Source organism: Pelodiscus sinensis, chromosome 29 (genome assembly GCF_049634645.1).
Source record: "Pelodiscus sinensis isolate JC-2024 chromosome 29, ASM4963464v1, whole genome shotgun sequence".
NCBI lineage: Eukaryota > Metazoa > Chordata > Testudines > Trionychidae > Pelodiscus > Pelodiscus sinensis.
Genome location: NC_134739.1, coordinates 1003488 through 1027492, shown reverse-complemented (window position 1 = coordinate 1027492; position 24005 = coordinate 1003488). Strand labels below are relative to the sequence as shown.

The following is a 24005-nucleotide window of genomic DNA, read 5'->3' as shown; positions in this document are numbered from 1 at the left end:
AGGGAAGCCTCTGGGCTGCTCCACGTTACCCTGGTAGCTGCAGCCAGTCTTCAGAATACCCAGAATCGAAGCAGCCCGAAGGTAGCTTTAAATGACTATTGCCAGGCAGTTCTCCTGTGTTGCTTTTCCTGCGAGCACAACACAGAATCCCTTTTCCCCAACTCAGAATCCCTCCACTGAATCCTCCTAAGCAACCTAAGACATCAAAGTGCAGGACAATGTAGCACTTTAAAGACTAACAAGATGGTTTATTAGATGATGAGCTTTCGTGGGCCAGACCCACTTCCTCAGATCAAATAGATCTATTTGATCTGAGGAAGTGGGTCTGGCCCACGAAAGCTCATCATCTAATAAACCATCTTGTTAGTCTTTAAAGTGCTACATTGTCCTGCATTTTGCTTCAGCTACCCCAGACTAACACGGCTACATCTCTATCACTATAAAACATCAAAGACTGTTCCTCCCAGCACATTCCCATCTGACCCCTTTGCTATGCAAAGTGAGTTTTGATTTTTCTTTGGCTCCTACCTGCCACCCTGATCTGTGCCTTTTCTCATGTTGCCCCTAACCATGGAATGCAACCCCCTTCCCAGTATGTCAAGCCACAATTCTCATTCTTAAAATCCCATTTCTGCAAGTCCCCAAAAAGCCAATTTATAATTAAACACACAGTTACCCAAATCTCTGCAGAGTTGTGTATTCCTCTAGCATCTCTTTAAATCTGCAAAGTATGCAGGGTAAGGATTATATTCATATGTGTTTATGCGCAGCACCAAGCAAAATACTAGTGCTGAACAAAAAAGAGATATCCAGGGTGAACAAGATTTAAGAGCTTCATTAAGGAAATTTAGAGAACCCATACATGCAATAGGAGACTGAAGAGAATTGTCAACAAAAGGTCAAATGTTTGCCCATTCATTCAACCACTGGATCAACATTAACTCTGAACTGTGCATTTTCCTTTTTCACTAGAGGAACAATGGAAGTGTTCTGCCTGTGCGAAGAAAAGACAGAGCGCTAACACTATACCCCTTAAAATAGGAATATTTTATTCTGTTGAACACACGAGTGAAGTAGACAAGAGTAACTGTGGAAAAACCCTTGCCAGAACTTGGTCCAGACTGAAATATGTTTTCTAGAAGAAAGTGGCTTGATGACTCTGAAAGACAAAATCTAATGACATTTGAGCTTCTCTTTCAATAGCCAGGTAGTTCTGTGCAGCCAGGTGGGCTGAGATGAAAAAGAGGACCTTGTGAGAAGCCCTGCTTCACTGGATGCTGTAGTGGCAGGACTAATTTTAGCTCTCAGGTCTGAACATCATGCTGTCCTCAACCAATGTTGGGATACCAATATTACTGTCACCTGCTCACTGTATCTTTTGGACCACTATTCTTAATCATGGAAATGCAAAGAGGAGGCCGTGGGGCATTCTGTGAGATGGGGCATCTGTCCCATGCACCCAGAATCTACCTCTCTGCTTCAGTACTTTGGTCCTTCAAGTTCATGTGGATTGCAGATGGGTTGGTAAAGGCAGATAACTTCCCGATTCAGACACCACTCAGTTCTTCACTTTATGCCTGCTGAGCCAGTCTGCCTTTTGGTTCAAGTCTCCCTTCACAAGAACTGCCATGAGGGAGAACAGAGAAGCTGGCACTGGACGATCACTCAAATAAATTGTCCTGTTCATTCCCCCTGAAGCACCTGGCATTGGCCACAGTTGGAAGACAAGACCATGGGCTAGATCAGGATAGGCAATATTTTTGCACGGGGGGGGGGGGGGGCGGGGGGGGGAGAGAAACAGACACAACTTGATGAATTTTGCTATATGATCATGGGCTGGCTCATGGAAGGGGTGGGGACTAGCCTCTGTAGCCCTTTGAACAAAAAATACAGCATCCTTTAAATGAGTTAATGTCCTCACTTGATGTGTTCCCGAGAGCAGACCCACGCCTTAAAAATGAAGCCATGAAGGTGCCTGTTGTGTGACTGCACCCATGGAGTGATCCCTTTCCACGTATTAGGAGGACAAGCACTTGAAAGCTCAATGTTATAGTGAGCCTTGCCAGGACCAGGTTCAGGTCCCTGATCTGGGGGTAAAGCCTCTCCAGGTCCTGTAGGAAGGGAGAGGTGACCCCTTGGGAGAAAACCGAGCAATCTTGCAGTGGTGAGTGAATGGCGGAGACAGTCATCAAGCGGCCCTTGAAGGTGGCCAAGGCCAGGCCCTGCTGCTTCAGGGACAGCAGATAGTCCAGGATCTCCTGAAGGGAGGCCTCGGTCGGAACCACCCACCCTTGCTGTGCCCACACAGAGAAAAGGGTCCACTTAGCCGCACAGGTGGATCACGTTGAGGGTGAGGGGGGGAGGGGGGGACTGGCTGGAAGGGGGTGGGAAGCAGAGCTGGGGGGGATTGGGGCCTGTGGGGCTTGAAGGGAGGCCCAGAGGAAGGGGGGAGGGAAGCAGCACTGGCGGAGAGTGTCCGGGGGGCCGTGGGACTGGCCAGCAGAAAGAGGGGGCGGGAAGCAGAGCTGAGGGGGTGGATCGGGGGGCTGTATGGGAGGAGGGGGGCGGGAAGCAGACCTGGCAAGGGGGGGGTGCAGCATGGACCCCAAATGGCCGTTTGCTGCCACTTGCTCCCCCGCTGGGAGCGCCGCTCAGCTGAGCAGCGCAGTGCGCCACGGAGGAAGGGGAAGGGGGACGGAGTTGGCCGGAAGGGTGGCAGGAAGCAGAGCTGGGGGGGATCGGGGGCTGTGGGGCTGCAGGGGAGGATGGGGGGCCCGGAGGAAGGGGGGAGAGAAGCAGCACTGGAGAGGGGGAGAAAGGGGTGTCCGGGGGGCCGTGGCGCTGGAAGCAGACCTGGCGAGGGGGAGGGGTGTGTAGCCACTGGCCGCAGCCGGACCGCAAACAGCCGCTTGCCACCACTCAGCTGAGCCCCGGTGGGACAGGAAGAGGGGCGGGGTGGTGATGTACACGGCCGGGGGGCGGGGCCGTGTACATCACCGCCCCGCCCCCCCTCCCTCGCGGCAGCCCGGCTGAGCAGGCAGCACTCAGCCAAGCGCCACGGCGGGAGGGAAGGGGAAGGAGAAGGGGGGTGGGGAGAGACGGAGGGGAGAGAGGCAGGAGGGGGAGAAGAGAAAGGAAGAGAGAGAGAGAGAGGCAGGAGGCGGAGGAGAGCTGAGAGAGAGAGAGAAAGAGAGCGCACGCTCGCTCAGGAGAGAAGACCTGTAAATCCCGTCTTATGACGGGCTAATTGGCTAGTAAGAACATAAGAATGGCTGTACTGGGTCAGACCAAAGGTCCATCTAGCCCAGTATCCTGTCTACCGACTGCCCAGCACCAGGTGCCCCAGAAAGGGTGGACCAAAGACAATGATCAAGAGATTTGTCTAATGCCACCCGTCTCCAGCCTCTGACAAACAGAGGCCAGGGACACCATTCCTAGCCCCTGGCCTTTTATGGATAATCCATGAAATTATCTAGCTTCTCGTTAAACTATTATAGTTCTAGCCTTCACAGCCTCCTCTGGCAAGGAGTTCCACAGGTTGACTACACGCTGTGTGAAAAAGAACTTTCGCTTATTAGTTTTAAACCTGCTACCCATTAATTTCATTTGGTGTCCTCTAATCCTTATATTATGGGAACTAATGAAGAACTTTTCTTTAATCACCTCTCCACAGCACTCAATTTCATATACCTCTATCAGATCCCCCCTCAGTTGCCTCTTTTCCAAACTGAAAAGTCCCAGTCGCTTTAACCTCTCTTCATATGGGACCTGTTCCAAACCCCTGATCCTTTTAGTTGCCCTTTTCTGAACCCTTTCCAAGGCCAAAATATATTTTTTGAGGTGAGGAGACCACATCTGTACACAGTACTCAAGTTGTGGACATACCACAGTTATATACAGGGGCAGTACGATATTCTGTGTCTTACTTTCTATCCCTTTCTTAATAATTCCTAACGTTCTATTTGCCTTTTTGACCGCCGCAGCACACTGTGTGGACGTTTTCAGAGAACTATCCACGATAACGTCAAGATCTCTTTTCTGATTTGTCATAGCCAAATTAGCCCCCATCATATTATATGTATAGTTGGGGTTATTTTTTCCAATGTGCATTACTTTACACTTATCCACGTTAACCTTCATTTTCCATTTTGTTGCCCAATCACTCAGTTTTGTGAGATCTTTCTGAAGTGCTTCACAGTCTGCTTCTGTCTGGACTATTTTGAACAGTTTAGTATCATCCACAAACTTTACTACGTCACTGTTTGCCCCGTTCTCTAGATCACTTATGAATAAGTTGAATAGGATTGGTCCCAGGACTGACTCTTGGGGACACCACTGGTTACCCCTCTCCATTCTGAAAATGTACCATTTATTTCTACCCTTTGTTTCCTGTCTTTTAACCAGTTCTCAATCCATGAAAGTACCTTCCCTCTTATCCCATGACAACATAATTTACACAAGAGCCTTTGGTGAGGGACTTCGTCAAAGGCTTTCTGAAAATCTAAGTACACTATATCTACTGGATCCCCCTTGTCCACATTTGTTAACCCCTTCAAAGAACTCTAATAGATTAGTAAGACAGGATTTCCCTTTACAGAAACCATGTTGACTTTTGCCCAACAAATTATGTTCTTCTATGTGCCTAACAATTTTATTCTTAACTATTGTTTTGATTAATTTGCCCGGTACTGAAGTTAGACTTACTGGTCTATAATTGCTGGGATCACCTCTAGAGCTCTTTTTAAATATTGGTGTCACGTTGGCTACCTTCCAGTCAGTAGGTACGGAAGCCGATTTAAGGGATAGGTTACAAACCACAGTTAACAGTTCTGCAATTTCCCATTTGAGTTCTTTTAGAACCCTTTGGTGAATGCCATCCGGTCCCGGTGATTTGTTCACGTTAAGTTTTTCTATTTGCTCAAAACCTCCTCTAATGACACTTCAATCCAGGACAGTTCCTCAGATTCATCTCCCACAAAGGACAGTGCAGGTTTGGGAATCTCCTCAACATTCTCAGCCGTGAAGACTGATGCAAAGAAATCATTTAGCTTCTCCGCAATGGCTTTATCGTCCTTGATTGCTCCTTTTGTATCTCAATTGTCTAGGGGACCCACTGGTTTTTTAGCAGGCTTCCTGCTTCTAATGAACTTAAACATTTTGCTATTTTTTTTTTTGAGTTTTTGGCTAGCTGTTTCTCAAAATCTTTTTTTGCTTTTCTTATTACAGTTTTACGCTTAATTTTACACTTATTACAGTTTTACACATGCTTAGTCCCTCTGAAAAAGATGCATACAGGAAACACTTGCATTACATTAGTCGCTGTGATGGAATTATAAACATACTAGAAAGGAAGCCTGTCAAAGAGGATTCAAGGGAAAGCCAGGAGTGGAGAGGAAGAAAAAAATTCAGAGGAAGCGATGGAGAGGCTAGAACAAAGGAACGGTCCCTAAAGAGCAGTAAGACCCAAACAGCTCATCAGTCACTGTAAAGTCAGCCAGAGCAGTACAAGTTCTAGTGTTTTTAGAAGGTAAGGAAGAACCCAAGTGATCAGTCAAAGACCAAATTCTCAAGAGGTGAGGATGAGAAGATAACATCTGTCAAGCACACACCTTTATGTGCCGCTCCATAAATGAGCCTATGCACATTTTGAAAAGATGCACTTGGAGGCACCTCTCCGTAGTCTTCATTTCATTTTTCCAGTGCAATTTAATAATCCTAGACTTCTGGCCCAAGACTTTGTTGAACCGATTCAAGTTTTCTCTCTCAAATAATCATACAAGGTTAGTCATTACTAACAAGCGTAATACACTTGAACACACTTTTGCCCATTCAGTTTTGTTTTCTTGTTTATTTTCACTGCTGCAAGAAAACTGTCCAAATTATTTATCACATTAATTAGCAATCACTGAGTGAAAGACAAGCACCTTCTAGAACTTTGCTCTGGGATTTTACCCTTCTCTTTTTGTCCTCTAGTCACCATCAGTCAGGCTTGAGTGGGCAGAAGGCCAGGTAGACAGCAAGCAGTGCACACCAAGAGGCTTTTCTCAAAAAGCTCAGGACTGGTACAACCACAACAGTGCCTGCAGACCTGTAAAACCACAGCATAGGAGGACGTTTCTTCAAGTCAGAAAAATGGCAATTTAAGTACTGAAGCCAAGGTTCGAAGATAAACGTCCCTCTAGAGCAGGGGTCTCAAACTCCTGGCCCAGGGTCAATTATGCCCAAGTACTTAGACAATCTGACCCACTAAATAGTTGGAAAAAGTTACTTAATCAGGTCCACAGGGTTGCCGGCCTGGGTGGGGGCAGCCTGCAAGGGCTCACCCAACACCACCCAGGCCCCCACCTTCCCCTAGTCCTGGCAGCAGAGAGCACCACTCAGTCCAGGAAGCCGCATCTGCTGCTTCCACAAAGTCACAAACCAGGGTGTCGCCCAAGCTGACACCCTCCTGCAGCCAGCAGGATGCAGCCAGTGGGTTTTGCTTTCAGTTACCCTGGACAGAGGCAGGGGATCCCAGAGTGAGGATGTGGGAGATGCAAGATCCCAGAGTGAGGATGTGGATGTTAGTGGGGTGAAATGCAGGATCCCAGCGGGAGGGGTGAATGGGCATCTCAGTGCACAGACATGGGTGAGGACTCTGTTCCAGGCTTTTGTAGGATCCGGGTCTCTGGCTGGGCTCCTGGACCCAGTGGGAGAGATTTTCAACTTGTTTGTACTATGCTGCCAACCCCAAGAGAGCAAAGGCTTCTTGAAATCACAAATAAAAATGCCCCTGGAGATAGTTTTATTTGGCATCTGGAGTTTGAGGTGCTTGGCTGAACTTGGGGCACATTTACTAGCTTTTGTCCACAAACCATGAGACCTAAAATCTGCCTTTTTTTTTTTTAAGGGGGCAGGGGAGAGAAGAAGGCAGCTGGGATCCTCTTCTATCACCCTGCACCAAGCAACAAGCTTAGTCAACTACATCAGAGCAATCACAGCTGACAGCAGCGAATGAGACGTCAGGTAGTAAACCTCCCAGAGCTGGCTTAGTTCTCATACCCAGGCCTGGAAATGAGCGTCTGCAGGAAATGTACTGAGACCCCGCCTCCCCAAGCGTTACCAGAGGGGGTGTCTGCAGGCCCACTAGGAGGATTTGAGGACTGGCGCTGGCCCAAAAGGTAAATTGAATTTGAGACCCCTACAGAGTCAATGGGTCAGGGAATCAAGCCTTTCCCCAGATCTGAACCGGTCCTGCCAGCCTCAGTGGCGGCTCCCCCTACCCCCACAGCTGTCCTGTTTGCTGCTGAATCCCATGCACCATCACTATGTGGAGCACACACTAAGTACCTCTAAGGATAGAGCGTTCTAGCCAGTGAATACACTGCCCAGAATCCACTTTCTTATTCAGATCAAAGTCATCATATGCCCACATCTTGTGTGCCAACAATAACCCGCCTACTTAGCAGAGAACACCAACAGTAGCAGGCTGTAAGTTCTCAATCTTGTCACTGTGCTCGATGATCTTGTATGAAACCCTGAATAAAGAGGCATGTCCCTTCTGCACCTGAAAAGCCACAGTTCCATAAAAATCATAGAAACAGGGGGCTCAAGTCCTCCTCTCAGTGACTGGGCCATGGGTAGTCATGCCTCGGAGCCAGCTGCTAGAACCAACAGTCGGAGCCTGAGTCAGTAGTTGATCCAAGCGGAAGGGTTACCTGGAGTGAGGGGGCAAGGCAGGAACCTGCAGGAGCTATCTGTGGGCAATGACTGAACTGCTGCTACAGAGAGGCTGAAGAGCCAGTCTGCTGACTTTTCCAACCCATCAGGAAGCCTATTACAGGTCAGCTGCATCCAGTGTGCCAGGTGACTGGCTTTGATGCAGGACCTGACTTTTGACAGCCTGATAAATGATCAAGTTCTCCCTCCTACACTGAGACAGGACCATCTAGACCAGTGTTTCTTCAACTTTTTGAGACCATGGAACACCAAATAATTTTTTTTATGAAGAACACCTATGAACATTTTATTTAAAAAAAAAAAAAACTGTTAGACAAAAAAAGGCAAAAACAAAGAAGAGGTTAGGGCATACCTATGAGTTGTTCACAGAACACCAGTGTTCCATGGAGCATAGTTTAAGAAACACTGATCTAGACCATTCTTGACAGGAGTCTGCCCAACCTATTCTTAAAAACTTGCAATGATGGCAATTCCTCATCTTCCCTTCAAAGTTTAGTATCTAAACTAAGCCTTCCTTACTACAGATTAAGTCCATTACAGTACTTTTTGTTCTTCATGCTCACTGGTAGGTAGGACAATGGATAACCACTCTCCTTAGAGCAGTGCTCAACATTTCCTGAAGACTGAACAAGCCCTGTACGTAGAAATCACACCCCCAAAGGGCATATTATCCCACTGTGTGAACAAGTCCTTAGATGACTGAGCTAACTCTGTGCAAAGCTCTCCATATCGATCTGCTGGTACCAAAATGGTACACAGTACACACTACGCCTAACAAACAATGCTAATGCTTGCACAAGTCAGGTATGATACCGGATCCTTTTAAACTGCTTTGGAAAGACCTAGAACAAAGACTTGGATATTTAACGAAGGCATGGTACAACAGCACTCAGACGTGGTCAAGTCTTCACCAAAAACGGTAAATGGAGAAACAAAAAATATTTTAAACTGAAATACAGTGCAGCAAATACATTCAAGGAGGTGCCATAACTGAAAAACATTAGTCGGTGCCATGCTGTGCAACATGGAACAAAGACTATCTTGATCCTGCTAAGTTTTCTGACCAGCCTTTTCCATAACGAGGAAGGATTAGAGTGACGGAGTAAGCACTGGCAGCCATTTGTACTTCAGTTCCCGAGGTCAGACGCACTGGTGCTTTACAGTTCTCAAACTGACTTGCCAAGGAATTGTATCTTCACGGCTGAGGCGTTCTAGTGGTGCAGCTAATCATTCTTATTGCTGGGGAGCAAAGCCGTTATGTGTTTCAAAGACTAAAAGCCAGAGCCACTTCTAAAAACTAGCCAAATGTGAACGTAATACAATTAAAATGAAAGGTTTGTGAATCTCATTTTAGTAAGGCCCCAGACAGTCTCAAACCAGGGAAATGTGGAATAGATGAAACTACTATGAACTATAACTGGTTAAAATCCACACTCAGGAAGTAGTCATCAACGATTCACTGTCAAACTGGGAAAGAGTATGGGGGAGGGGTGTCCCACAGAGGTCAGCCCTGGGTCCAGTACTATGAGCACCCACCTGGGAGGGATTGTATGCTCTTTGGAACTAGAGATGTAAACTGGTTAACCAGTTCCCCAGAAGTGGCCCCCTGCCCATGGCAGCTGGAAGGCTGCTCCAGCCCTGGCAGCCGGCCCCGCACAGTGCTGAAAGCGGGAACCACGTGGGTTGGGGGCTGCTCCAGCCAGGTTTTCATGGTCCCCTGCCCAGGATCCCACTTAGTCGGTTAACTGATTAATCAGGATTTTGCATCCCTATTTGGAACACAGGATTCAAATTCAAAACATCCTTGACAACTTAGAGAATTGGTTTGAAAGCAATAAGATGCAATTCAATAAAGGACAAAGTACTTCACAAGGAAAGGAAAAGTTAAACCACAACTATAGAATGGGAATAACTGGCTAGATGGAAATACTGCTGGAAAGGGTCTGGGGGTTATAGTGGATCACGAACTGAACAGGCGTGAACCATGTGATACAGCTGCAAAACAGGCTAATCGTCAGGCTAACCATAGAGTTGTACATAAGACACAGGAGGTAAGTGTCCTGCTCTACTCAAAAGCAAGTAGTCCTGTGGCACCTCAGAGACTAGCAAAGGTCTAGGTCTAAGATCATGAGCTTCCATGGCTAAAATCCACTTCAGATGAGTTGGATGTGATGAAGTGGGTTTTACCCGCGAAAGTTCATGATCCTAGACCTAGACTTTTGCTAGTCTCTAAGGTGCCGCAGGACTACTCATTTTTCAAGTTACAGACTAACATGGCTACCCCTGTGAGATGGCTCTGCTCAGTGCGGGGAAGACCTCAGCTGAGTACTGTGTGCTTTAGCCTTCAAAGGATAATGAATTCTGACTTGGGATGGATTTCAAAGGATGACCTCAGTTAGACTCCGCCTTCCATTATGAACACGAGCCACCCAATCCTCTCATGCAAGTTATCCATATTGCTCATTTTAATACACTATTTCCTATAACATATTTGAAGTAAAACTGGTTTCGCTTTTCCCATGTGCGCTGACATTGCAATAAGCTGGTCATTAGAATAGTTATAACAGCTATTAATACGCTAGAAAAGCCAGATAAACAGAAAACAACATTAACTTAGACACCAAGTGTGATGTGGTTGCCAGAGGAGCAAAAAAATGAAAATAGCATTTCAAAAATTATTTTCATTTGTTCCTCTTAATTATAGCAGTAAAGATGTAGTACAATGCTTCTCTCTGGGGTTAACAACATAGCTCTCCTCTGTACTTTGGGCCATCAACTACTCCCAAGCAGCCATTAATCCTGAGAAAATATCAAGAGGCTTGATCATTATTGCTTAATTATTCTAAGTGTGTTAATATATTTTAGCAGCTTCCAAGGTCACCCTTTACTATTCCTATCAATATTCTATTAATCTGCCTGGTATCAATAATTGCCAGACACCTATAATTACTAAATGCTTTCACGACTATGTAACTTAGCATTGTCCAGCTGCTCAAGTGTGCTGCACTGCAGAGTTCTCATGCTGACTTCCAGCCATAGCCTAAATTTCTCTACCTCGGACAACCTCCCCTTCCCTCACATCACAGAGGAAACTCACACACCAATTTTTCTTTAGTTGGCTTCCACACAAGTCATGCCTTGTACTGAAAGACCAAAAAAAACCCCCAAACAACCAAACCCCCCCCCCCCCCCCACACAGAGCGGATACTTCTCAGCACTACACTCCACAATCTTCAACAGCTTTGCTAAAGGAATGGAGTATTTGCTTAGCATATTAAGAACTACTTATGACTGATGGCCTCAATAATGGAACTTCACCTGGAGGCAAAAATAATATGACATTGATAAACTTGGAATTTTAAGATCCACACCACTCTATAATCCAAAGTCAGAACTGATTTTCAGACAGTCAAATTATTACCTTAGATGCCAGGTTGTCTACTAGTGCAATCATGGAGTTCTTAAAAAGGGTGGCAGCAGTCAGGGGTCGCTTGGTCACTTCTGTGATACTCAATTTACCTTCAGGCCACATCTTCTTCAACACAGGATTGGAGCTACAAGCCAGAGTTAAAGGAAGCAATTTGTTTACTTATAAAGATTCTAACAAGTGGCAGTGGCAGTAACTAATTTTACCGTGCTCTAAATTAGGCAATTCTGGGTCAGACTGATGGTGAGCCCAGTTCTTTTGACATGACCAACAAAGCCAATACATCAGGTTGGTACTAAGAAACTCTGTTTGTTAATTAACTTGCAATGTAAGGTTATTACTGAATATACTGGTAGCATGGCAACACACAGTTTTAGCTAGATAAAGGTAGAACGGAAAGTGGCTGAGAGATTTCTTTATAGTCATTAGTCTAGCCAGCACAAATGCATGCTTAAAAAGGGGCCCAAAATTAAGATCAGTAGCCTAAGAAATTAATATGAAACACCACACAACCTACCTCTCCCTTTAAAATGTTTATCCAAACTAATATATCCTGCACAAGTGGCAATTTTATTAAAATAAAGCCAAAAGCCAACCCAAACCAATTTTAAGCTTTAACCTACATTACTCAGTCAGAAATGCAGGGTAAAAATAAAGAGTTGCAGTTAAATTCATGCCTTTAACAAGGCAGTACATAAGCTGATCCATCAGGGACACTTCTGTTCTGCAATGTGATTTGTCCTTTTCATATTTGTTCATTTTTTTTAATTGTATCCTTTGGTATATATGGTTGTGACTACTTTCTTCCACTATTTGATCTGAGGAAGTGGGTCTGGCCCACGAAAGCTCATCATCTAATAAACCATCTTGTTAGTCTTTAAAGTGCTACATTGTCCTGCATTTTGCTTCAACTACAGAAGGGGGAGCTGCAGGAGAGGAAAGATCTTTCCTGCCTCACAAGCAAGACAAGATGAACAGGAGATAATGGATATGAGCTGCTGCAAGGTGAAATAAAGTAGAAGATCTGGGTTGGTGGAACATCGCTCCCCTCTCTTTGGGGAGATGAAGCTTCCATCTTAGCAGGAGAAGCAATACGCCTCATGACAGACTAGCTTGGCTAGCTGGCTAGGCATTAAACTAGCAAGAAGAGAAGCTGTTAAAGCAGGGGTGGAAAACCTAAGGCCCAGTGGCTGGATGTGGCCCCCAGCTTACCTGCATCCACCCCCCAAGGCTCAGGGCTTCCCCGCCCCCAACATTCCTTCCTTCCTGCGCTGGCATTCCAGCCTCCCCTCCCCCGGCCATGCCCTCCGGGGCCGGAGCACACAAAATCTACTAGCCTGGGCTCCAGCAAACTCCATCCCTGGTCCTGTTGTGCCCCCTCTCTGCTCTGTAGAGAAAGGATACAGAATGGGAGAGGGGGAATCCTGACATCAGCACCCCTCTTTTCCCTCTCCTGCACTGCACAGAAAGCAGGAGACTCCCAGGGGGAGGGGCAGGAGATGCGCAGCAGTGGGGGTAAAGGGCAGCCGAAGCGTAGGCACTTGATAGCCTCTTGGCCAAACCAGTCAGGATCACCTGTCAGAGGCTCCAAGATCTACCAGTAGATGCCGATCTACTGGTTGGTGACCACTGCTCTAGCACAAGCAGCATTACACCCATCTAAAGGTAACTCTGTATTACAACCTCTTTCAAATAGATAAAGATGACTGATCACTGAAGTAAAAATTAGTTATTGTTTATATGCAATGATCAATTACATACATGTGCCAACAGAATACAGCCCAAACCTATTTGCGACTATAAAAAGGGCCAATCTCTCAAAACTATAAAACAAGAAATATTGTGTGGGTAGAACAAACACAGTTGAGCAATAAAATATTCTTAGGCAACTGCTGACTTGGATGCTAAAAATGCTCAATTCCAGACATGAAAGCCTTCTTCAGTAAAAAAACATCCTATTAAAATATTCATAAAAATAGAAAAGGAGAAGCTGACAGCAATGACTATAAATAATTAATCATAAAATGCAGGGAATTCATAAAGGAAGAAAAGGTACTGTTGCTAGTAGAGATATTTTAAAATATCAGGAACAAAACAAAAAAAACCAACCATGCAGTAGTATAGGTCCGTTATTAGATAAGAATGATTCAGTTGTCAATATGTAGAAAAAGCAAATATGCTCATTAATATTTCTGTCCTGTGCTTGGAAAGAAAATAGAAGATGGAGCCACATCTAAGCGATAATGAAAGGCTTTCTATTTTAACAGTAAATAGGAAGAATGCTAAACAGCACATACCAAAGTTAAACATTTTCAGTCTGCAAGACCTGATTACTTGAACCACACATCTGTAAGGAATTTAAGTCCCAGTTTGACAAAGCCCTGGTTGGGATGATTGAGTTGAGGCTGGTCCAGCTTTGGGCAAGGAGCTGGACCTGATGACCTCCTGAGGTCTCTTCCAGCCCTAGGATTATTGTGTAAAGAACTCTTGTGAAACTAACATGGCATCATGGTCTGACACGATTACAACTTTGGCAAACAAAGGTTGACATACATATGACATTCAGATTAAAAACGGACAATACAGAATCAATGTAGCATATTTAATTAAAACCAACTGGCAGATGCCAGAAAAACTATAAATGGGGAATCCTTCATCTATGGGGCTGCTTCCAGTAGAGTCCCACCAGGTCTGTTCTGGGCCCATATTCAATATTTATCAGTGACTCAAAAGAAAATACTCAACCATTTCTGACAAGCTAGTAAATGACACAGACCGGGGGAAGAGCACGTGAAGATGAGAACACGTCTGCTGTACAGAGTGACCGGGATAACTGCTAAGTTGGGGCCACTCATGCATTTTAATACAGCCAGATAGATGGGATGGGGAACTGGACCTTGGAAAGCAGCCCCTCTACAAGGTCACAGTGAATAATCCACTGAGCATGAACTCCCCCTTGTAGTGTGGCAGTTGAGGTAGCTAATGTGATCCTTTGATGTGTAGGCCGGGGGAAAATGGACAAGTAAGAAGGAGCTATACTGCTGTAGAAAACAGTGACACAGTTACTGGCATACTGGCTCTCTGCTGGTGCCGCACTTCAAAATGAATGCTGACAAATTAGGAAAGGTTTAAAAAACAAGCTACAAGAATGCTGTGAGGTCTAGAAAAACTGCCTTACAAGCAAGAGACTAACGGAACTCAATACAGATAGCTCAGCCAAGAGACATTTAAGTAGTAATTTGATTAGGGTCTACACAGAGGAAAGATTTCCTATTATAAAGGATTCATTAATCCAACGGATGTGGGCATAAGAATTTAATGGCTAGAAGTTGAAATTAGATAAATTCAGACTAGACATGCAATTAGTTTACAGAGAAGGTGATTAACCAATGAAATAGTTTGCCTGGCAATCTAGTGGATTTTCAATCACTTGAAATATTTAAACCAAGATCATCTGTCATCCTAGAAAAGATGTGCTCTAGCTTATCCAGAAAGGCTTTATGCTGAAATATTGGGTGAAATTCTCTAGCCTGTGTGTTCATGATATGATAGATTTTTAAGACTATGGGAAGCCTCTTGATCATCTATGACCTAGACCAGTGGTCTCCAACTTTTTTACACTCAGTCAGATGGGGACTTGGCCCCAATGGGAGCTTGCTGGCCAGGCTTCATTTTTAAATAAAATATTATGTCCAACAAAAAAACATTTCAACGTTGTCTTTATTTATGGGAGGGTCGGGGAACCTGTTTTGGGTCAGGGGCCACTGACCCACAGAAAGATCAGTCAGGGACCACACAAGTGAGATGCAGAGAAACCAAAAAACACAACCCCTCCAAAAAAACCAACACTCACTGATGAGGCACCAGCTGGGACACCTCCCTCTCCTGACACTCCAGTTCCCTGGGGGGAAGGAGAGGGGAGAGAAGGAAGGACTGAGGTTCAAGGCCTCAGGCCAGATCAACTCTTCTGGGGTTCCAGGGTTAATGGCTTTTAGGGCCCATCTACCTTCTGGGATGAGGCCAAAAATCTCCCAGTGTGGGATCCAATGTGTGGAACAGAGCTACCAGTGACTGGGATTGGGGGGGGGGGGGGGAGGTTGCAGAATCTGGGCAGGAAGTAGGGTACAGGAGCAAGCTGGGGTTAGGTATCTGGCCAGGAGAAGGGGGGCAGGAGCAGGGTGCTGGTGAGTGTCTGGGCAGGGATGGGGCAGGAGTAGGGTGCTAGTGGGTGTCTGGCCAGGGGGAAGGAGGCAGGAGTAGGGTGCTGGTGGGTGTCTGGCCAGGGGGAAGGAGGCAGGAGCAGGGTGCTGGTGGGTGTCTGGCCAGGGGGAAGGAGGCAGGAGTAGGGTGCTGGTGGGTGTCTGGGCAGGGATAGGGGCAGGAGTAGGGTGCTGGTGGGTGTCTGGGCAGGGGTAGGGTGCTGGTGGGTGTCTGGGCAGGGGTAGGGGCAGGAGCAGGGTGCTGGTGGGTGTCTGGGCAGGGTGCTGGGGGGCGGGGGGGAGGAAGGCAAGACAAGAAAACGCGCACGTTGCTGTGGAGAGGGGAGGAGCCGCGTGCATGCACTTCCTGAGAAGCTGGGTCTGGTGTGGAGTCATGGGACTCTCTCCTCCTTCCCCCCCAATGCCCAGCTGCCACAGGAAGATCAACTGGCAGTGCCTCCGCAATCTACTGGTTGGCGATCACTGACCTAAGACCAGCAGTGCACAACCCATGGGTCGTGGCCATCTTCCTGGGGGATTGCAGCGCTTCAATCCGGGCCGGCTGCCATTTTGTTTTCCCAGCTCGCCGCCCGACGGACAAGCGGCGGGGGAGCAGACCGGTGCTTCAAATTAAAGGAGTTGCAACAAAATGTTCCTGGGACTTTTTTTTTTGCGCGCACTTCACAAACATTTTCCTGGCTCTGGGGGTTGCGAATTAAAAAAGGTTGAGCACCACGGACCTAGACTATAAGTAAATATTTTGCTGTACTGTAAAATAGCTCAGAAATCAGGTTGTCTGATCAAAGCTTTGTTCTTACCTGTTATACATTAGGCGTTTGAAGTCTTGGAATAAAGTGTCCTTGTTTTTGTCAATAAATCCTGTGACTGAATATCTATGAAAGAGAAAAACAGTTGCACAGAGGTCACGTATCACGGCCAGCTTCTGGTACATGGTAGAAAGAGCCCGTGTTCACCAACATGAGTGACATACAAGGAAAGAAAAAAGTGGCAAACGCACGGGACCGGGAATCGAGGGACAGGTTCACTCTCAGATCTGCGACTAACTTGCTTTGTAACCTTCTGAAAAAAATCACTTCATGTACCTCAATTTCTCCCTCTTTAAAATGGAAATAATCAGGGCTCGACAAATGCACTCGCTCGCGGCAAGTAGATTTTACCCGCTGGCGGGTGCAGAGGCGGACTGGCCCGGTGGGCCGTTGTGACGGGCTGGCCAAAGCCCCACTACGGGCGGCGCAGCCCCATCTAGGGGCAGTGCAGGGAATGGGCAGCACAGAGCCTGGGGGGGCAGGGAACGGGGGGAGCGGGGTGCAGGGGTGGCACAGAGCCAAAGGGTCACAGGGAAGAGGGAGAGCAGGAGGTCCGGGGAGCAGGGGCAGCGCAGAGAAAAAGGGGGGCTGGGGCCATGGCAGAACTGGAGCTGGCGGGACAGGCCCTGGCTGCGCCGCGCGCCGCAGCTAGCTCCCAGGGACATGCGGCCAGAGCCAAGCTGCCGCGGCCCTTTAAAATCAGCAGGGCCAGGTCACACCAGCGTCCTGGCGTCCCGCCCCAGCTCCCCTTTGTCTCTGCACCACCCGTTCCCCCACCTCGCCCCTGCACCCCGGACCCCCTGCTCTCCCTCTTCCCTGCAACCCTTTGGCTCTGCGCTGCCCTTACACCACGCACCCTGCTCCCCCCCCCGATCCCTGCCCCCCCAGCTCTGTGCTTCCCATTCCCTACACTGCCCCCAGACCCCGATCCCTCTGCCCCTCCTGTTCCCCGCATCCCATTCCCCGTGCCTCCACCACACCCCCGCACCCTGCTCCCCCCCACCAGCTCTGTGCTGACCGTTCCCTGCACTGCCCCTAGACCTCAATCCCTCTGCCCCTCCTGTTCCCCGTATCCCATTCCCTGTGCCTCCACTGCACCCTGCTACTCCCGATCCCTGCATCCCTCTGGCTCCATGCCTCCCGTTCCCCTGTCCCTGTGCTGGTTCTGTGCTGTTCCTGCACCCTGCTCCCCCTGTGGGTCGGGAGTGAAGGGTGCTTGCCCATAGGGAGGGGCTGGACAGGGCAGGGAAAAGGCTGCTGTGACCCAGCAGCAAGTGAAAGGGGGAGTTCACTTGAAGCGCCTTTGCCTTTATGGAAAAAAAGAATGAAAATGCTATTTGCTATTTATAGGGCTAAAATGCGGGGACAAAAAAGAAAACAAACAAACAAAACCCATTGCAAAATGCAAACATGTAAAAGACAACAACAAAAGCAAAAAATGTTTTGCTTGGGGGCAGCAAAAAACCTAGAGCTGGCCCCTGGGGAGGGGAGGGGAAAAATATGGGGAAGAGGCTTGTGCTGAGGGGAGGAGGTCAGGAGACGAATAAGAAGAAAGAGGAAGGCACCAAGGGACAGGGGTGAAGAAGAGACAAATGCCAGGGGGCCAAGTGCAGACAATGAGGAAAAGGGCAGGAGGGGAGGTGTCAGTGGGAGGGGGACAGGATGATGCTGGGAGAGGAGAGGATAAGGGCACTGGGGGGTAGAGGGGGAGGAGGAGGTGCTGGGAGAAGGCTTGAAAGAAGGGGTGGGCATGAGGAAGGCGGGGATGGAACAAGGCATCTGTGAGGGCACAGGGGAATGTATTCACGGACAAGGTCGGCTCCTGGACTTCTGCGCCAAGTGACGCAAGATGGGATGAAGATGGACAGCACGTGGTGGGTAAAGAACAGGTTAGGAACTATTTAGAAAAGCTAAACGTACGCAAATCCATGGGTCCAGACTTAATGCATCCGAGGGTACTGAGGGAGTTGGCAAATGTCATTGAGGAGCCTTTGGCTATTATCTTTGAAAAGTCGTGGAGATCGGGAGAAATCCCGGATGACTGGAAAAAGGCAAATGTAGTGCCCATCTTCAAAAAAGGGAAGAAGGATGATCCAGGGAACTATAGGCCGGTCAGTCTTACCTCAGTTCCTGGAAAAATCATGGAAGGGATCCTTAAGGAATCCATATTGAGGCACTTGGATGAGAGGAAAGTGATTAGGAATAGTCAGCATGGATTCACGAAGGGCAAGTCATGCCTGACCAATCTGATTAGCTTCTATGATGAGGTAACTGGCTCGGTGGACATGGGGAAGTCAGTGGATGTTCTATACCTTGACTTTAGCAAGGCTTTTGATACGTTCTCCCACAATATTCTTGCCAGCAAGTTAAGGGAATGCGGTTTGGATAAATGGACGGTAAGATGGATAGAAAGCTGGCTAGAAGGCCGGGCCCAGTGGGTAGTGATCGATGGCAGTCGGTTTCTAGCGGAGTGCCCCAAGGTTTGGTTCTAGGACCGGTTTTGTTCAATATCTTTATTAATGATCTGGATGAGGGGATGGATTGCACCCTCAGCAAGTTTGCGGATGACACTAAGCTGGGGGGAGAGGTAGACACACTCAAGGGCAGAGAAAGGGTACAGAATGACTTAGACAAATTGGAGGATTGGGCCACAAGAAATCTGATGAGGTTCAACAAGGACAAGTGTAGAGTCCTGCACTTGGGACGGAAGAATCCCAAGCATAGTTACAAGCTGGGGACCAACCGGTTAAGTAGTAGTTCTGCAGAAAAGGACCTGGGGGTAACAGTGGATGAGAAGCTAGATATGAGTCAACAGTGTGCCCTTGTAGCCAAGAAGGCTAATGGCATATTAGGTTGCATTAAGAGGAGCACTGCCAGCAGATCCAGAGATGTCATCATTCCCCTTTATTCGGCTTTGGTGAGGCCGCATCTGGAGTATTGTGTCCAGTTCTGGGCCCCCCACTACAAAAAGGATGTGGACGCATTGGAGAGGGTCCAGCGGAGGGCAACCAAAATGATTAGAGGGCTGGAGCATATGACTTATGAGGAGAGGCTGAGGGACTTGGGTCTGTTTAGTCTGCAGAAGCGAAGAGCGAGGGGGGATTTGAGAGCAGCCTTCAACTTCCTGAAGGGAGGTTCCAAAGAGGATGGAGAGAGGCTGTTCTCAGTGGTAGCAGATGGCAGAACAAGGAGCAATGATCTCAAGTTGTGGTGGGAGAGGTCCAGGTTGGATATTAGGAAAAACTATTTCACTAGGAGGGTGGTGAAGCACTGGAATGGGTTACCTAGGGAAGTAGTGGAGTCTCCATCCCTAGAGGTGTTTAAGTCTCGGCTTGACAAAGCCCAGGCCGGGTTGATTTAGTTGGAATTGGTCCTGCCTAGAGCAGGGGGCTGGACTTGATGACCTTCTGAGGTCTCTTCCAGTTCTATGATTCTATGAATGAGGGCAGAGGGTGGTGAGGGGGTGGGTATCAGGGAAAAAGAGAGCAAAGGGGGCAGGGGCAGTGATGGTGCAGGTGCCAAGGGATTCTGGGGGTGAAGCAGAAGGGCAGACACCTGCAGGGGAGGGACCAGCACCAGAGGAGAGAGGCAGGGCAGGTGTGTAGAGGCAGGTTTTAGGAGAGGGGATGAGGAGGAGTAGCTCACACGATCAGAGTGGGGCTACTGGAGGAGTGGGCACAGGGCGGAGAGAAGGGCTGGTGGAGGGGGGCAGGTCTCAGGAAGGCTGAGGGCAGTGAGAAGGGCAGGAGTCAGGTGAGGGGTTGGGGGCAGCAGGCACCAGGGGAGCTGATGGAGCAAGGGGAGGAGACATGGCAGCAGAGAGAAAAGGTAGAGTTTTGTAAGATATTTATTAATAACTTATTAATAATTACTGTTCTTATTCTTATAGGAATTTATGCCATTAAAAAAAAACCCCACTTTTAGTGGGGGAGGGTGGCGAGTCCCTTTTTTGGCTGGCGAGTAGGGTTTTCCAGAATTTGTTGACCCCTGGAAATAATGCTTCCCTAACTTGAAGGCACTTTTAAATCTGCAGATGAGAGACCGTAAGAATTATTTAAACCAACAAATTGTGGGCACTAATACTGTCTGCAGGTGCTTTCACAATTCACTTCTGTCCTCTTCAATTTGCAAGCTCTTAGCAGCTAAGGTCAGCCAAAGAGTTACCTCCTCGTTCTTTTTCCCTAAGCTCTCAGAGAAATTTGGCTACTTCAGAGTAAGCTGTGTCTCTGAATGAAGCTATATTTAGCAGAGACTCCACAAGAAATCCAGCTTCCCTTAATGGACTCAATAAAGGCTGGACTGGTTATCTATACAATGTCCCAAATTGTCCTACCATTAACATGCTCCAAGTACTGTCTATAAAAGAAAACTGAACTGATTAAATGATTCTTTTACATTAAAAAAATACCAAAATAAAAGTCTCAGCAGAGTAGCTTGTTAGTCTGAACTTAAACAACAAGTGGTCTGTAGCATCTTAGAGACTAACAAATTTTAGATAGAACCATGAGCTTTCGTGGGCATAACACAGTTCTTCAGATGATTCACCCAAAAACGTGTGTTTTGCCCACAGAAGCTCGTGTCCGTGTCCGTCATATAAGTCTCTAAGGTGCTACAGAACCATTCAATATACCAGAATAGTTATTCTGGATTCATTCTCTATGTCAACACTCTTATTCTGGTGCTCTTGTCCAATTTAATTGAATCCACATCCAAAATAATTATTTCAAAACTAATTTTAAGTACAGAAAAATCCTTAAATAGTTAGATTAATGTATGGGTCTTGTGAGAACACTCTTGTTTAAGATTAACTGAATTGAAAGAAAGCACCCTTAAAACAGAATTTGATTCTTTATCCATTTAAACTACATTGATATAGCACTGAACAGATTTCTTAGGTCAGTACAGCTTTCTTGTGTAGACAAGACCTAAGAGTCTCTTGGGAAACTTCATTTTTCATCCTCCTCCCTTCATATTCCCTCTAACTTCCTAGAAGATGACAGTATAGCATGTAGCAAGAACAAGTTTTATACTGAATTTTATGTTAAATCTCTTTTATTTACCACAGAAATCAGAACACAATACAGGTTAAAGCTGGACAAGAACAAGTAGAAGATGCATCTTACTCTGCTCTCTCTCTCTCTCTCTCTCAAAAAAAGTAATCTTCTAACACAAAAAGGCAACACTCACATAACATCTCCTGCATAGTGCTTAATCCGAAAGTCTCTATCAAACTCCAAGATCTTGTCTGCCGCACAAACCTAAAATAAATCAATCACATGTTTGTTAAAGAAGGGCACGAAGCGTGAGCATTGAAATTCAAAAATTTTCAGGGCAGAGGAGCTTTTAGTTGCACCTTGTATTACAACAAATGAACTGTAAAGTTATTCTATTTTCAGCAGACACAAAACACCATGTACTTTTATCTAGATTTTTTTTGAGATAATTAAAACAGACAAAAATAAACCATGTCTCAGGATCCAGATTTTTTTAAAAGTAAGTAGACACTGACACCTCCAAAAATTGTTCCTTTTTTATTAAGAATATGTGCGTGGAAACTGAACAGTTTGCCTTCTGTTTCCATCTGCTCCTATTCCTTCATGGCATCGTAATCACCTCCAAATCAACATAAAGGATTTGTCAAGAACAATCATGTCAAACCAATCTGATAGCTTTCTTTAATAGGATAACGAGTCTTGTGGATAAGGGAGAAGCGGTGGATGTGGTGTACTTAAGACTTTAGTAAGGCGTTTGATACGGTCTGGCATGATATTCTTATCAATAAACTAGGTAGATGGGGCTACTATAAAGTGGGTGCATAACTGGTTGGATAACCATACTCAGAGTAGTTATTAATGGTTCACAATCCTGCTGGAAAGGCATAACAAGTGGGGTTTCGCAGGGGTCTGTTTTGAGACCGGCTCTGTTCAATATTTTCATCAACAATGTAGATATTGGTATAGAAAGTATGCTTATTAAGTTTCCAGATGATACCAAGCTGGGAGGGATTGCAACTAATCTGGAGGATAGGGTCACAATTCAAAATGACCTGGACAAATTGGAGAAATGGTCTGAGGTAAATAGGATGAAGTTTAATAAAGACAACTGCAAAGTGCTCCACTTAGGAAGGAACAATCAGTTTCATACATACAGAATGAGAAGCGACTGTCTGGGAAGGAGTACGACAGAAAGGGATCTAAGGGTCATAGTGGACCACAAGCTGAATATGAGTCAGCAGTGTGATGCTGTTGCAAAGAAAGCAAATATGATTCTGGGATACATTAACAGGTGTGTTGTGAGCAAGACACAAGAAGTCATTCTTCCGCTCTACTCTGCGCTAGCTAGGCCTCAATTGGAGTATTGTGTTCAGTTCTGGGTGCCGCATTTCAAGAAATATGTGGAGAAATTGGAGAGGGTCCAGAGAAGAGCGACAAGAATGATGAAAGGTCTAGAGAACATGACCTATGAGGGAAGGCTGAAGGAACTGGGTTTGTTTAGTTTAGAAGAGGGAAGATTGAGGGGGGACATGATAGCAGTTTTCAGGTATCTAAAAGGGTGTCATAAGGAGGAGGGAGAAAACTTGTTCATCTTGGCCTCTGGGGATAGAACAAGAAGCAATGGGCTTAAACTGCAGCAAGGGAGGTTTAGGTTGGACTTTAGGAAAAAGTTCCTAACTGTCAGGGTGGTTAAACACTGGAATAAATTGCCCAAGGAGGTTGTGGAATCTCCATCTCTGGAGATATTTAAGAGTAGGTTAAATAAATGTCTATCAGGGATGGTCTAGACAGTATTTGGTCCTGCCATGGGGGTAGGAGACTGGACTCGATGACCTCTTGAGGTCCCTTCCAGTCTTAGTATTCTATGATTCTATATCATGGTATCACTAACTCAGGATGACTGAATGAAGTGTAAGGTATTTATAAAGCATGGGTTAATCTGTCCCACCAATAATGAATAGAGCCCTGCAAATCCAAGGATATCCACTTTATCTGCCGACGTGGATGCGGATATCTGGAACATTTTTTGCAGATATGGATGTGGATACACATTTAATACTTGGAATCCTGCAAATCTGTGGATATCCACTTTATATCTGCAGGTTTCCGCATCCACAGTCATGTAGATATCTACAAGCTCCTTTTTACTGATACAGAAGAGGATACAAATTTTGTATCCATTCAGACTCTAGTAATTAGAGAGATAACATGGATAATGCAATGACTTATTGGACTAGCATCTCTTGGTGAAAAACTGGCTTTTGAGCTTACACGGGAGCTCTTTTTCATATCTGGGAAATGTCAGAAACTCAGAACATCCCAGCTAACTACAAGGTAGAACAGATTGTTTAGCGTAAGTAGTTTAATACATATTTAAAGAGACCATTCAAGGTGAAATGGCCTGTTAACACTTCTCCAGTCAAGAGGGCGGGAGGGAGAGGAGTGGAGGGACGGGGAGAAAGCAATTGGGGGATTGTTAGTGGGCAATAAATTATTGTAATTAAGTCAAACCTAGTGCCTATTTGGTCCGTGATTTTCAGTATCTAGTGAAGTTATGAGCTCAAGCTCATCTTTTGAAAGTGTTGTGCAGATTTCCTCTGGGGATGGGGTCCCACCATTAACTGGCAGCCAATAAGCATACAAACTAGAACTTTCACTGCTCTGCTAGTCAGTGAATGGAGACCAAAGCTATAGTCCTACCCTTGTTGCCACAGAATGTTCCCAATATGATGTTAGAATGCTGTGTTGCAAAGATGATATATCAACAGCACACAACACAGGAGTCACTAGCATTGAAAAGAAAACAAAATAGGTTTAGGGGAGTCCTCCTAGAAAAGCT

General features: G+C 46.3%; 1 protein-coding gene across 3 annotated transcripts in view; it reads right to left on the bottom strand.

Moving 5' to 3' along the window:
• MYO1D (myosin ID) overlaps window positions 1-24005 on the bottom strand; it is a 301918-nt gene that overhangs the window by 172195 nt on the left and 105718 nt on the right. For all 3 annotated transcript variants that reach the window (XM_075911435.1, XM_075911436.1, XM_075911434.1), the window contains exons 12-14: window positions 21360-21430; window positions 16164-16238; window positions 11141-11273 (exon numbers count right to left, since the gene is read on the bottom strand). In XM_075911435.1, the coding sequence (XP_075767550.1) occupies window positions 11141-11273; window positions 16164-16238; window positions 21360-21430 (279 nt within the window). The remainder of the gene's footprint in view (window positions 1-11140; window positions 11274-16163; window positions 16239-21359; window positions 21431-24005) is intronic.